The sequence below is a fragment of the Mus musculus genome, chromosome 3, assembly GCF_000001635.26.
Source record: "Mus musculus strain C57BL/6J chromosome 3, GRCm38.p6 C57BL/6J".
NCBI lineage: Eukaryota > Metazoa > Chordata > Mammalia > Rodentia > Muridae > Mus > Mus musculus.
Window position 1 is genome coordinate 86,629,094 of NC_000069.6, and position 15,764 is coordinate 86,644,857.

Genomic DNA, 15,764 nt, shown 5'->3' on the forward strand with positions numbered 1-15,764 from the left:
GTTTATACATGTGTACTTGTTTGTGTGTATATGTATGTGTGTATATGTATGTGTTTGTGTGTATATGTATGTGGAGACCAAAGTCAATGCCAGGTGTCGTCTTCTATCCCTTTCCATCTTATATTTAGGAGATCTGCGACAAGAGACAGTGTCTTTTTAGTGAATCCAGAGCTCATAGCTTATCAGCATGCCTCAAGGGATTCTCCTGTCTACCCTTCCCACAGCGAGATTACAGGGACATTCTACCACACCTAGATACATGCATAGAATGGATCTGAGTTCAGATCCTTCCGCTTGTGTGGCAGGCATTCGACAAACTAAGCCATTTCCCTTTCCTTCCATGGTTGTTTGAAGTCTTACTTCTCACTTTCTGGTTCTGATGTCACTGTCAGTTCTCTTTCTTATCTCCCTTTATCTGCCCTTTTTGACATTATTATTACAGTGCTGAGTTCTCTGGGACAGGAAAACATTACAGCCTGAGATATGAATATCTTCTGTCTAGAACGTATGTGTTGCTGCTTCTGTGAGCAGTTTGGTCTTATCAATGAGGGCACTGAGTTCTTCAGTGCTTCACAGGCTAGGGTTTCCATTTCACTTTGCCCAGCGGTGCTGGAGTACTTCTCTCAGTCTTCCTGTCCTTTCTGACCTCAGATTCTGGAAGCTTATACATATAGAGAGGCATTTTCCTTTTGTACTGTTTTTTCCCTGCAAGTAAACCTACCAGTGCTGGTGAGAGCACTTGTTAGTTCTCATCCAGATGTAGTGGCAAGCATTCTGGCCTGTGTGGTCCCAGGTAGATCGTCTCAGCATTCTGGACTCCAGCTCTCACGTCACCCAAATGTGCTGGTCATCTGTGATAGGTCTTGAACAGGGGAGATTCTCCTATCTGAGCTCTCCTTTGTGTTGGTTAAAATTTTCAGCAAAGAGAGATTTTTATTTTTTAATTTTTTTGGCATTCTCCAAAGTGAAGGGTTTTTGCTTTGACCTACCCCTGAAGCAGTGTGTCTGCCTCTTGTATTAGATTGTTTTCCTTCTCTTTTCCTGCATTTGCCCAGACTCTGTGTGACAGAATGTGGTGTCTTCCCTATCAGCTTAAAGGATGGTCTCATATGAGAAGGGTTAGTGTTAGTGATGATGTTTTGTGACGATACGGAGGACTGCCTCTGCTCTGTCTTTCCATGTTCATGCTCTCTTGCAGGAGCACCCTGTGCAGACCACTGGGAAAGTATCTCAGACATGCGTGTGTCTTTGGATGTACCAAATCTTCTAAACTCATATGTTTACTCAAATTAGGCATTTTAAGGGTTTATTTTTATTTTTAATTTTTGTTTGCTAGCATTCCTTTGTCAACTTTTTATATTTCTGTACAACGTCTTAATTGATGGTCTTGTCAGTTTGGGGCTTCAGTTCACTTGGTTGTTTTCTACCTCAATTTGCTATGAGAATCTCAAAAAACATTTGGATTTTTATAGACCTTTTCTAGTAGGATGGAAACAGCTTTCTCCAGACCTCTTACTTTTAAACAAGGTCTTACCATGTAACCCAGGCTCATTTTCCTGTCTCAAACTCCATATGTGTACCGCACCTCAGCATGGGCAGAGCAGTCTTACCTTGGTGCCTTCTAATTCTAAGAGAGACATTGTTTTCTCTGATAATAAAATTGTCATGACTTTCCAGTGCTTCTCATGAATATAGTGTGTTACTAAAATAAAATCCTATTGTTAAGCTTTGAATCTGCAGTGTCCACAGAGGAGCATGTTTGAACACCCAGTCTTTGTCTTTATGTTTAATGGTACTTTTTATTTAATACTGTATGGTTTTATACCCAACCTTACAATCTCTACATTTTAAATTTTAGTGCTGGTATCACTTACAATAGTTGTTAATTTCGATGTGATTGTTGATAGCTCTTTCCTTAGCTGGTAGCTCTGTCTTAAGAGACTGTTGAGCATTAGGAGGCAGAACCTAACTGGCAGAAGCGGGTCATTAGTGGCAGGCCTTTGAAGATGATAGCTGTCTCTAGTTCCTAATGGCTATGTGCTTTCTGCTCCTATGTGATGTGAGCAGCCGCCACGTGCTCCTGCCTCCACAATCTGAGCTGCCCAGCAGTGTCTTCCCATTACAGTGGACGGAACCCTTCTAAATAAATCTTCTTCGTACCTTAAGTTCTTCCTGTCAGAACTGTGGGCACAGTGACGGAAGACCAACTTGTGTCCCCATTAATATTTGACAGCTCCGTTTTCCTGTGACACACAGTCTCTCAGGGTGTTTTATCTACTGCCTACCCTAGAATTAGAGTGAGCCATTTCTTTAAGAAGACCAGTTTTCTTCTAATGGAAATATTCAACTCAGCTTTAAAAATACAAATTATTGCCAGGCACACCTTTAATCCCAGCACTCAGGAGGCAGAGGCAGGTGTATTTCTGAGTTTGCGGCCAGCCTGGTCTACAGAGTGAGTTCCAGGACAGCCAGGACTACACAGAGAAACCCTGTCTTGGAAAAACAAAACAAAACAAAACAAAACATTTTGGGAAAAATGGCCACTATTTTAATTCTCAGAATTCTTAGACTGGGTATTATTATTTTTCATTCTCAAAATTTTTAGCTTAATGTACTCTTTGACAGCCACATATTTTAAAGTAACTTTTATCATGATCTTAAATTATGAAAAGTTTGGAGTAATCTTAAAAGGTTCTTCATTTGGAAGAAATGCTGAGATAGTTCATAAGATGTTATATTCTGCTTTCATAAGTGATTATAATTTAAATATTGATGTTAAGTAAATATATAAGTGCTCCATATTAAAGTTTATGTCCTCTCAGTACATGAAGAGCAGAGGTAAGCATAAGCAATCATTTTAAAGTTGCCTCTTTCTGAATTTGACTTTATAATGGGATCACTGGTAGCAGCACTTTGAAGTGTTTAGATCCTCTACCCAAGCCCTTCTCTTAAGCATGATGGATGATCTCTTGATACCTTTGCTTCATAACTAACTTAACTACTATGCCTCTGAATATGGTGAATTAGTCATAATTCTTTAAAGGCAACAGATCCAATAAGTGACATTTACACCAATATTCTTATATACAATAAAGAAGATTAAATGAAAATTTTGGACATTGATAATCTTATAGCATATCCCCTTGTATAGGAAACTAAGATAAATTTTAAATTGTACTTGTGAATCTAGTTGGCTCTTTTTCCCTCCTTTTGCAGCGGGAGAGGTTATGTGTTTTTGCAGTGTAGGTGATACAATGTAGAGATGCACACCGTGAATGAGCACCATTCAGTCTACTGAGGGCCACAATGGATCTGTTTCAGTGGCCAGCTTTCATTTGGTCTCAGGGCTTCAGCCTGGGGACTCTTAAGAACAGTCTCGATTGCCCATGCTTGCCAGGAATAGGCTTATCAATGTTACAGCCTTCAATTCTTGATTATTCATCTATCAGGTCTCATTGCTCAAGATCAACTCCAAATGTGTTAGTATTTACTAGTTTTATGTATGATCCAATAGCTATCCATGAGCTATGAGAATTACGAGGATTTCCTCTGTTTCATCTTTTGAGTTATTAGTGATTATCTGACTAAACTGATAACAATTACTACATCTCTCCTAAAACTATTGCCCAATTTTAGTTTGTATCCTTGTTTAATATTTGAACTATCTTAGTAATATCTAAAATGCTTTACAACTCAGGTTCTTTTGACAAATATAGTATTTTTATTAATTCTTTGAAATTTTTTTACATGCAATAATTCTGATTATATTTATGTTCACTCCTTCCTGAACTATCCACATACTTCCAACCTCTCCAAATTTCATGTCTTTTTTTTTTTTAATGGAGTTTTATTTGTGTGGACACTTCTAGGTTCCTGGTCAATCTGTGAGGGCCCATACCTTAAAGAAAATTGACTCTGCCCTTGCCAGCAGCCCTCACCGACTCAGTAGCTCCTCAGCTACTGATACAACTCACATGCTTCCCGGTGCATTGTCAGTTTTAGCCTGCACTACTGTAACTTCTTTTTTAGTCATGGGGTAGGTGGAAGAAGGCTGTGCGTGCACTACCACATGGAGAACAGAGGACAACCTTGGGTATCAGCCTTCATTCACCTTGTTTTCTACAGTGTCTCTAATTCACTGCTGTATATACCAGATTGTTTGGCTCTTGAACTTCCAGGGCTTCTCTGTGTCTGTCTGCATCTTTCTGTAGAGGTTTGCTGTGGTTACAGGTGCATGAATAGTGTCTAGCTTTACCGGGGTCCTTAGATCCAAACTTGGGCATCAGGCTTGCACAACAAGTACTGTACATACTTAGACCTGTGTCTGTATTATATTGATATTTAACATTTCCTTAAAATATGATAGTTTTTCCAAGTGGACAGTAGCCTATTTTTATTATCTTAAGTCCCTCTTCCTCTTCTAATTTTGTCATTTGGCTGTGTACCTTATGTGTACACTATTGAACCATTGAGAGTTATTAACACTGATTTATATATAGGTAAATTATTTAATTTTAATGCTCTTAAGTTGGTTCTGAAAATGAATAGTTGTATTTATGTATAAATATTCTTATCAACATTGAACCTCATGTTTTTGTTATTTTTATAATTTAAAACATTTTTTATAAATTATTTTTAGGATTTTAGATTTGTTTCCTGGGCTCTTGGCCTTTAGCTCATTACTATCATTGTTCCATCCACATTATGTTCCTCGGTGTATGCGACTTTCTCAGGCTCAGATTAAGAACATTTGGTAAGAGTAACCCCCATAATCCTAATGTAGCTGATAAAGCAGATTTGTAATGGTAAACACTCCTCAATCCAGCATTTTGAATGTTTGAAATGATTTGAATTCTCCATAGGCACCATAAGTAAACTGGAATACTTTATTTTTCCCAAGATGTCATTATTAAATTGAAAGGGATAGTGTATATATTTCAATTTACCATAGAAGCCTGTGTATAATGTGTTTTCAAGGGATCAAAAATAGCCCCGCTACTGAAAGCAAAAGTGCTTATTTGTTAACTCTAAAAGCTATAGAAGCATGCTGATGGAATTTTTTTTCTTGACAATATTAAATAAAGCCTAGGGTGTATGAAGATAAGTGCCAAGCTATCTCTGTCATATACGGCATGTGACAAAACACTCTACAAGCCAAGGTTGTATAAAAATGATGACCAGGCTTGTTTCATTTGTCATTTAGATACAAAAGAGCTAGAACTAAAATAAGACACTTGTTCTTCCTATAGTACACTATGGCCTGAATAACAAAGACTCTTTGTTCATTTTCCTCCTCTGCAAGGCAGATGGGATGCAACCAAGTAACCATGGTTTTCTTTAAAAAGCTTCAAAAACACATAGATTATTGACTTTCATTTGGGGTTGCTGCTGTGGTACACAGTTAACAAAGTTAAAGGGAAAGTAAATAGGAGACATTAATTACAGTATATATTTCAGATAGAAACTGTTTTAAAGCATGGTTTCAATGTCCCCAAGACAAAAATATGCATTTTCCATTTGTGATAACTTGTCCTAAAGTGCTTCTCCAGATACTAAGTAAATAGGAAGAAACACCTAAACAATATGTTGTTAAATACTACATACACACACACATACATACATACATACATACATACATACATACATACATACAACAATAGCTATGTTGTCATGCAGAAATACAGTACAATTTCAAGTAATATATCTTAATTTTTTTCTTTCTTTTTTAATACACGAGACTCACTGTGTAGCTCTGGCTGACCTGGAACTCACTGTGTAGACTAGGCTGACCCTGAATTCACAGAAGTCTGCCAATCTGTTTCACTTTCTGACTGCTAGGATTAAAGGTGCATGCTACTCTAACCAGCGTTTCTTCTTTTCTTTCTATATGCATCTTACTTTAACCGGATACTCCAATGAATGAATTTTAATATCTGAGTTCATCATTAATATTTGCATTATCCCAGGCAACACATACCATTCTAGATCTGGCCTGTAGTTTGGTCTTAGTGCCCTAACTCTTTGCTGCCTGTAAGCAGATGACTGTAGCTGCTGGTACATTTTATATCTCCCAGACACAGCGTTTTTACACCTGCAAAAATGGAGGGTGCTAATAGGCCTGGATGATACAGAATTGTTTTTAATATAGTGGGTTTATTTATTTATGACTCTGAGAATCTTTGTTTATATCGGACAAATAGAAACATTGCTGTCATGTGGAGCATTCCTTTGGGTCCATACACTACTTCCTGGAATATTCCCAAACCAAATAATTACAACAGTCACTGACTTTTTTGACATAACATTTCTTTTACCGTTCTCTGAACCACAAACCTTCATCTGTGCATGTACATCAGATACCTTACTGTTATTTTTGACATTTACCCTCAATATCATTGTAATATAAAAACCATGAGGGAACAGTTGGTTCACCAGTATTTCTATTTTAATCTAGTGTTTTGCTTTCACTTTGTCATGACTCTATCACTATGTGCTGGCACTCTGTACTCTTAGAAGAGGATAAGCTCTGCCCTTGTGCTGATTCCGCATTTCCGATCATTCTGTGTGTACATGACAGCATGAGATGGCTTTCAGGAGACCGTCATGATCCTAAGCAGAGCCATAGAGGTCCTCTTGTGTTCCCTTCCAGACCCTTCTCTACGTTGACATCTTGCCACTGCTCTGTACACCACAAAATGGGTCTTTGCAAAGTAGCACTCTTTAACTCTTTCAGGCTTAATTCCTGGGGCGTGCTCCAGACCCTTTCTGTTCTCTCGTTAGCTCTCTTTTCTTAACAATATTTTTCAAGAAAACTTATACTGTGAGGTATTAAAAAGTCTGAGACTTGTGGATTTCAGAAGTTTGTTCATTTGAATAAATCTGTGCACTATAGATAGGGTTTCTGAGGTTTCCTGCCAATTCTTCCTGACCATCTTGGCCTCAGCAGCTACAAACATGTTCCTAGAGTTTGTGGAAAGTCACTTCTGAAAGGTTGGTCTGAGCTGCAGCAGTTCATATGTAAATGTCGAAAGGAAAGAAGGAAGGGTGCTGCCAGCATATGACATCACAGCAGCTGTGTTACAGGATGGGCTTTGCACAGAGCTCTCCTGAGTGCCTTACACATGTGGCTCATAGATAAACCTACTGAACAAAGGTCATATTTGAAAAATAGTGTGCAGATACTGAAATTAGGGAAAACAACTGCTAGCACAGCACTTTCAGATGGAGACAAAGATGTGGAGAGGGAGTTTTAAATCTTACATTTGAGTAGCTAAGACTGAAGTTGAGTTTGAGCTAAATTACTTGTTACTTCATCTCATTTTTTTTGTGAATAAATAATCAGGTTTTATAAGTTATAAAATTCAATCTGGAAGCATTATTCTTTTATTAAGTAACTTCAAGTTATAGTTTTCAAAATTCAAAGAAGAAAAAGCTAATTTTTACTGGTAGTTAAGAGTCAGTGAAGTTTTAAGGTGTCTATGAAAACAAAAGTTTTTCATTAATCTGATTAAAAGATGATTGTCAGTTGCTTTGATATTTTCCAGCTTTTCATATAAATTATTTAGGTGCTTAGATCTTTGAAAAATGCGTTTACTTTTGGACTTTTTGGAGGCTGCAGTGAGGGAGGCTGAGGGGCAGGGAGGCTGCAGTGAGGGAGGCTGAGGGGCAGGGAGGATGCAGTGAGGGAGGCTGAGGAGCAGGGAGGCTGCAGTGAGGGAGGCAGAGGGGCAGGGAAGCTGCAGTGAGGGAGGCTGAGGGGCAGGGAGGCTGCAGTGAGGGAGGCTGAGGGGCAGGGAGGATGCTATGAGGGAGGCTGAGGGGCAGGGAGGATGCTATGAGGGAGGTTGAGGGGCAGGGAGGCTGCAGTGAGGGAGGCTGAGAGGCAGGGAGGCTGCAGTGAGGGAGGCTGAGGGGCAGGGAGGCTGCAGTGAGGGAGGCTGAGAGGCAGGGAGGCTGCAGTGAGGGAGGCTGAGGGGCAGGGAGGCTGCAGTGAGGGAGGCTGAGAGGCAGGGAGGATGCAGTGAGGGAGGCTGAGGGGCAGGGAGGCTGCAGTGAGGGAGGCTGAGGGGCAGGGAGGCTGCAGTGAGGGAGGCTGAGGGGCAGGGAGGCTGCAGTGAGGGAGGCTGAGGGGCAGGGAGGCTGCAGTGAGGGAGGCTGAGAGGCAGGGAGGCTGCAGTGAGGGAGGCTGAGGGGCAGGGAGGCTGCAGTGAGGGAGGCTGAGGGGCAGGGAGGCTGCAGTGAGGGAGGCTGAGGGGCAGGGAGGCTGCAGTGAGGGAGGCTGAGAGGCAGGGAGGCTGCAGTGAGGGAGGCTGAGGGGCAGGGAGGCTGCAGTGAGGGAGGCTGAGGGGCAGGGAGGCTGCAGCACTGCACAGTGCGGCTTTCATCCTGCCTTGTACCAGTTTATTATCAGGCTTGATTGATGACCAGTCTTCTTACATATTCCTGATTAAATAACCTCAGAAAAGAAATAATTAAGAATAACTTTCTGTGACATATCTGAACTGGGTACTCTTACATGGAGTATTTCTGTTAATTAGCAAAAGTACTTCTGAAGAAGTAGTAAAATAATGTTTTACTGTAATAAGTTTACAAAGCTGATTTAAACACTCCCACTTTTTAAGTTCTACATCTGCCTCACTAACAGGACACTTGTTACCCCAAAGATGCCACCTTGCTGTTTATATGATATCACTGGTGCATTCTCAGACTGGGGGTTTGTCGCTTTGCCTAGCATTTTCAAAACACTTTGTTTCTTGACATTTTAAATTTGTTTTTTGTAATTTATTCTAGTTTGTATATTCATTCTCACATAATTAGTAGTTATGATACTCCAAATTTCAAATTACTTATATTTTTATTTTAATCTCTCATGCTATTTTACCTTTGTTTTATAGGGATTAAATTTTTATTTAATTCTGTTTATTTTTCCATACCCTAATGATATTTTAATGTTCTTTTTAATGAACTTAAATTATGTACTTTTTTGTATCCTTTAATCAATATTTATTTTCTATTTATTGTTACCAAGAAATTATGGGGGGCTGGTGAGATGGCTCAGTGGTTAAGAGCGCCGACTGCTCTTCCGAAGGTCTGGAGTTCAAATCCCAGCAACCACATGGTGGCTCACAACCATCCGTAATGCAATCTGATGCCCTCTTCTGGAGTATCTGAGGACAGCTACAGTGTACTTACTTATAATAAATAAATACATCTTTAAAAAAAAAAAAAAAAGAAAGAAATTATGGCCAGTTTTAAATGGTGGTAATTTTTGTTTCTTCCTTTAAAATTCTGCTGATTAAAAATAATGTCCTGAGCTGGACAGTGGTGGCGCACGCCTTTGATCCCAGTACTTGGGAGGCAGAAGCAGGCGGATTTCTGAGTTAGAGGCCAGCCTGGTCTACAGAGTGAGTTCCAGGACAGCCAGGGCTACAGAGAAACCCTGTCTCGAAAAAACAACAACAAAAAAATCCAAAAAACAAAACAAAACAACAACAACAAAAATGTCCTGTCTAGCAGGTTAAATTGTACAGAGAATTCAATATGAGATGAGAATACTAGCCATCTCCCTGAACTGCCTAGCAATTGTTACCCATCATATACCAGATAAGTAGGAGGAGGCATTAACTTCCAGCTCCTCTGCAGAGATGAATACACAGTTTGGAATCCTGGGTTAGACAGTGTTTTAAAATGCTGTGGTGCACTTTGCTATCTGCCTGACTCTTGCTTAGTTAAATGTTTTGTAGCATTATAACATAGTTGGATTCTGCTCATCTTTTAAAGCAGCTGTCAGAAAAATATGGGCCAGCATGGTAGAATGTATTAGCTCAATACATTGTCTCCATTTTATTATGAAGCTGCTGAGGAAGCATGATATACAACACTGTCCTTCCAGATCTATTGTTAGGATGGTCCCACAGTCTTCTTTGCACTGCCATTAATTTATAGCAGTAAACAATATGTAGCCTTCCAACTGCAGCAAAGCAGAATCTTTTAATGAGGTGGATGTTATTACCACAATAAATCAGTGCTTTCCCGTAATGTATAATTCAATGTGTGTATTCCCACTGTAACTTCTCTGAGTAAGCTGATAGTGTGTCATTGTCAGTGCACAGCTCCACTGCTCCTCTTTTTTTTAAAACCTTCCTTTATTTGGTGACTTCTTTTTTATATGCTTGCAAATAAATGTGGTATGTCTTGATAGCTGTCCTGTAGCAGGCTTCAGAAACCAACTGTGACAATACCAGCCAGAATCGATACTGTGAGTTCTACCTGCGTACATCTCAGTATGATGCCTTTTCTTTCAGATGCTAGTGAAATCAATCCTAATTGGCCTTAGCATTATATTCAAGAAATGTGATTCTATAACTATCGATTCACTGAGGTACTCATTTGGAGAGTAATAAAAATAGGAGCAGATAAAGTGTATTCTTAATATGCTGCTGAACCATACAAAGGCACATTGATTCTGTTTTTAATTCATATAATTTGTCTTCTAGTGATTTTATTTCTTTTCTTCTTTTTACATGGCTGTATCTTTAGGGATAATAACTAAAATACATTTTAAACCCCCCACATTGGTTCTTTAACAAAGAAAGAATTTCTGGAATGATTTTGATTCTTACCATATATTTAACAAGTCAGGCATAATTCTTTGGTATTAAAATTGATAGTTTAAAAGAAGACATTTAAAATTAGTAATGTGACACTGACTTAAATTAGTAATCAATTGTATACTTTTAAAAGATGAAGTTGTAAAGTAAAAGCTGACAATATAAAATAATGTTCTTCAGAACCAAAATTCTGTTGAATGAGAATGATTCCAATTATTTACAGTTTTGAAGGTAAATTAACTAGCAAATTAAGAAATGTAGCTAAAGTAATGATTTCAAAATGTTATTTATAGTCGCAATATGAAAAGTATTTCAAGACCTGGTCTGAACATGGCTTCCCTTTTATTGTGTGACTTCTGAATATATCTGTTTTAAAATAAGGTTATTTTATGTCCTCATGAATAGTCAGATATTTTCTTGATCTTATAAATAACTTGTAAAATTTCCTGAGAGATATAAAACAATTCTGTGTCTCAGTATGGAAGTTACTTTTTAATTGTATTTATATTTTGAGTAAGGAGTAGAGATTTTCTATAGGTTGGAGTGTTTTCATAGACTGAGTTGTAATTCAGTGTGACTGACCTTAACATTCTTAGAACGGTAGCCCAGTTTTGATAGTCTAAAGGATACTGTCTTCCTTAAGGCAGTGTCAGAATGCTGCTCACTGTTTAGAGGAGAGTTGGTATCTTCCCGGAAGAGCAAGAGCCATTTCATGCCCATGTCAAGCAATGTTCTGAACGCTTTATAGGCAATTGTTATATTTAAACTCTTTTGCCTTCTAAAAGATTACTCAAAAAGCAATAATTAGCATTCATTGAATGTGGCCATATATGGCTTGACGACCTTAATGTATATTCTTTCTTTATTTTACAAACAACCTTCTGACTGGGCATGAGCTTTCTAATGAGTCCAGTGTCTTCCTTCACTTTGCATTACTGATTCTGAAACTTCTGTTGAAATGTTTTATTTTCAGTATAAGATCATGATGTTCTTACCATTCCTTGGGATGTGGGATGGATGACGATGAAGGTGGTGATGGTGATGGTGCTGATGGTGCTAATGGTGCTGATGATAACTCATGCAGGCATTTAGAGGCTAGAAGTAAATGTTGCATATCTTTCTCTATCTCTTCGTATCTTTTTTTTTTGAGACATCATCTCTTACTGAAACTGAAGCTCGGTGATTTGGCTAAGCTGGCTTTCCAGCAAGCCCCGGGGAGCTACCTATCTCTGCCTCCTGAGCATTATTAGAATTGTAGTTCTTTGTCATCTTTCCCAGCTTTTTCATGGTTGCTTGAGATTTGAACTCGGGTCCTAATGATTGCAGTGCAAGATTTCACCCATTGAGCCATCTGCACAGCCCACTATCCTTGAACTTTTGTTGAGCTTATGTTAGTAGAACCTTCTCATTGAGTCTTACTCCCTTTCTCTTACAACATCTTTGCTCTCATTTAGCTCCTCTTCTCAGCTTCCTCCCAGCCTCTTCTCAGAGACAGAAGTGAGCCCTCTAGCACCAAGATGTTTCTGGTTGCTGCTTCTAATTATAAAACTATGTGTAACAAAAATGCCCATCTACTTAGTTATCTGTACCTTCTTAGCCATGCTGAGGGAAAAATCTGAATTTTTCTGTTTGTTCCTTGGGTATTGGCACTGCTGTTTTTCTAACTGCAAATGCATATATGTTTACATTTTATTTCATGCATACTTAAAGAATAATCTTAAAAGAATGGAAGAAATAAAGGATGATTGCATTTATATTCCTTTCTCTCCCTCCTCTTCTAATGGCAGCCAATAGGAGCTTTGAATCCCAAACGAGCAGCATTCTTTGCAGAGCGATTTGAGTCATGGGAAGATGATCAAGTTCCAAAGTTCCACTATGGTACTCATTACTCAACTGCAAGTTTTGTTCTTGCGTGGCTTCTAAGAATAGTAAGTTCAATTTGAATAATAGACCGTGACTAAATAAATCCAATGTTTCAGAGACTGGGGAATGATTGGAAATCATCAGCATGTTTTTTGAATATTGAAAATAGTTTTAAACAGTTAAACTTTTAAATAAATATGCGTTGGCCCATATTTTGTGCCATAACTATAAAAGTGTTTCCTCTAGAACTGTGTGAGTATCTTCTTCAAATCTGTATCTTCAGACAGTGCCCAGCACACCAGATTAGCTGGGTGCTTTTCAAGTGTAGCTTGTTAAAATAAGAAGTAACTAAGGTTTTGTTAACACAGACATATTTATACATTCTGGTACTTTCTTTGCTCTAAATACAGTAAGATGTGTTTTCAAATAACCAGCAGTATTGTGTACTGATAACATTAGTTAAGCAAGAAATGTTTCTATAAAACTGAAAGGTGATTTATGTACTAAAAAGTAATGTCTTTGGGAACTATTAGCAGCAGCACATCATTATTTAAAGCCTGTGAATAGAGTATGGACAGATATAAGTCAGAAGAATATGGAAGGACATACATCTTAGTATATGGACAGACAGAAGTCTAAGGTGTAATTTACAGGCTTAGCTGATGCCAGGTAATTACCCACAAATACTTGTTTAAGTGTTCTTTAACTAAGAGGAGGCTTTTAAACCTCCCAAACATTTTTCTTTTCTTAATCATAAATTGTGAGCCAGCCATAACAATACAGAAATTACATATTGTACTATTTCCTGAACACTGAAGCAAATGCATTTAATTCATGTCTAAAAGCTATTAGCAATTTATTTTTGGCAAGGAAGGAAGCTGATGAAAATATTACTGATACCAAAATTTTGAAGGCATAGAAACATTTGGAAAAAAATTAAGAGCTATAATGTAATAATTTGTCTACAACTTGCATTCTTTACATTGGACATATTACTAAGTAATGACTACTATTAGTTTAAAATATATATGTAAAAATTTATAAAAACATGAAAACATAAAAGGTTTTTCACTTCTTATTTTTTAGGAACCTTTTACAACTTACTTTCTAAATTTACAAGGAGGGAAATTTGATCATGCAGATAGGACGTTCTCCTCAGTCTCCAGAGCATGGCGAAACAGTCAGCGCGACACATCTGACATTAAGGTACTGAAACAGTTCATTTTATGGTTCTTACAGCCAGGTTATTTCGTATTGAGTGAATGTTCCATATTTCTTTCTCCTGAGCCTGCCATATTTGTCAAAGGTAAACCTCAGAGAATGGAGCCTTAATTGAATGGCCAAGAACCATTGTCCATGATTTTTGTTTTCTTCTTTGTATGCATCTGTCTGTCTGCCTGGCCTGAATATCTTTCATTTCACTAGTTGGAAATTTCTAATTATAGAATATTGTTCCTCTTCCACACATCGTTTGAATTGTATGTCTAGAAGCACCATGCTGAACACACTTCCAAACATAGTGAAGAAAATTACCACAGCATGAAAACAGGAAAAATCTCAGGCATATTTATTTGTATCTCTCAAAGGTCTATTTTTAAAATAATCACTATTGTAGGTACTATAATCCTTGCCAGACTTCCACTTCTATCCTCAGAAGTCCAATAAGGAACTGTGTTGGGTGCTGTTAAAGCATAATGAGATGAACCTATTGTTTTTAGGCCCCTTATAGTCTTATAAAATAATATAACTTATACATAAATAATAGCACCATGTGGGGAGAGAAGTACCACATAAGAAACAGGCATTTGACAGGAGAAAAGTTATATTACTATGCATGTATTACTATAGAACACGTACAAAGTTTGTGCTGGGGTGATGATGCCCTGCCACACTGAGATATGCTACTTTACAAGATTAATTATATTCTTCTATTTTATTTGACATTATAGATTACAATATTGCTATATTAGAGATACTCTGTTGAAGATCCTATTATATGCAAAAGTAATCTCTCCTATTGGAAAATCTGTCAAGATTTTTTTTTTATCTCATAAGATTCTCTGGAGAAGCACTGTTGTCAGCAGTGGGTCACTTAGATGGCTCAGCAGTTAGAGTGCTTGTTGTATAAGTTAGACAACCTGACTTAGGTTGCGGACCCAGGTAAAGATGGAAGGATACACCAAGCTCCAGAGTCGTCCTCCAAACTCCACACTCATGTGTTGGCATGTATGCATCTACACACGCATCATGCAGAAACAACAATAATGAAATCCTTTTCAAAAGAATCTCTAGATAAGTTTCTATTGATGGTGAGGTACATTTGATGGAAATAGTTAAGAGAGTTAATGACTGCTGTTGAAACCTATTCCCTATTCCTCTATTACCAGCACTTATTTCATACTTAACTGTCAGGAAGCTATAAGAGATATGGGTAGATACATGAAAAAAAAATTGATGAACCTGACTTTTTTTGTTGCCCAAATAAAGATGTTAGGATTTTCTTTTTACTTTGAATTCTTTACCTCATAAGCCTCATAAACAAAATATAACTTTGTACTTCATTTTTGTAGTAGAAGGATATACTAGATTGTTATAATTTTGAGAATTATTTTTCATTCTTTATTATAGAAACATTGACTGCCTTCGGCTTTCTGTTTCTGTTTCTCCTAATACCGAATTCTTGGTTAAGCTTGGATGGACAGGAAGTGTACATGATAGATTCCTGTGGTTTTCTTCTCTATTTTTTTTCATAAAATACTAGATTTTCCTCTCAGATTTCTTTTCATAGTATTATATTTATTCTAAAGTAGTTTTATACATGGATACAATGTATCTGTGTTTATTCCCAATTCCTTCCTCCCACTACTAACCTACCTTCCCCCAAACTATTGTTCTCGGTCATATTTTTCTTTTTTTATTTTATTTTATTATTGAAAACAAAGGTATTTTCATAAAATTTATTCTGATCAGGGTTTCCTCTCCCTCATCTCCTCCCGTATCTCCTACCCTATCAATTCCATACCTTTTTTCTGTCTCTCCTAAGAAAACAATCAGGCCAATAAAAAGACAATGGATAAGGAAAAAGAACAATATAAAAAAACTGGTAGGCCCTCCCACCCCCAAAAGAAACAAAGAGGACAAAAAATGCATATGCACATACCATAAATTGCAAATGAAAATACCAGTAAGATTTAGAAAATACAATATGAGACAATTAGCAACAAACTTTTAAGTTTATTTTGTGTTGGCCCTCTGCTGATGGGAATGAGGCCTGCCTTTAAGTGTGGTTCA

At 37.7% G+C, this 15,764-nt stretch overlaps 1 protein-coding gene across 10 annotated transcripts in view; it reads left to right on the plus strand.

Annotated features, from left to right (window-relative positions):
- Lrba (LPS-responsive beige-like anchor) overlaps positions 1–15,764 on the plus strand; it is a 559,239-nt gene that overhangs the window by 405,638 nt on the left and 137,837 nt on the right. For all 10 annotated transcript variants that reach the window (XM_006502347.4, XM_006502349.4, XM_006502350.4 and 7 more), the window contains 2 exons: positions 12,398–12,538; positions 13,560–13,679. In XM_006502347.4, the coding sequence (XP_006502410.1) occupies positions 12,398–12,538; positions 13,560–13,679 (261 nt within the window). The remainder of the gene's footprint in view (positions 1–12,397; positions 12,539–13,559; positions 13,680–15,764) is intronic.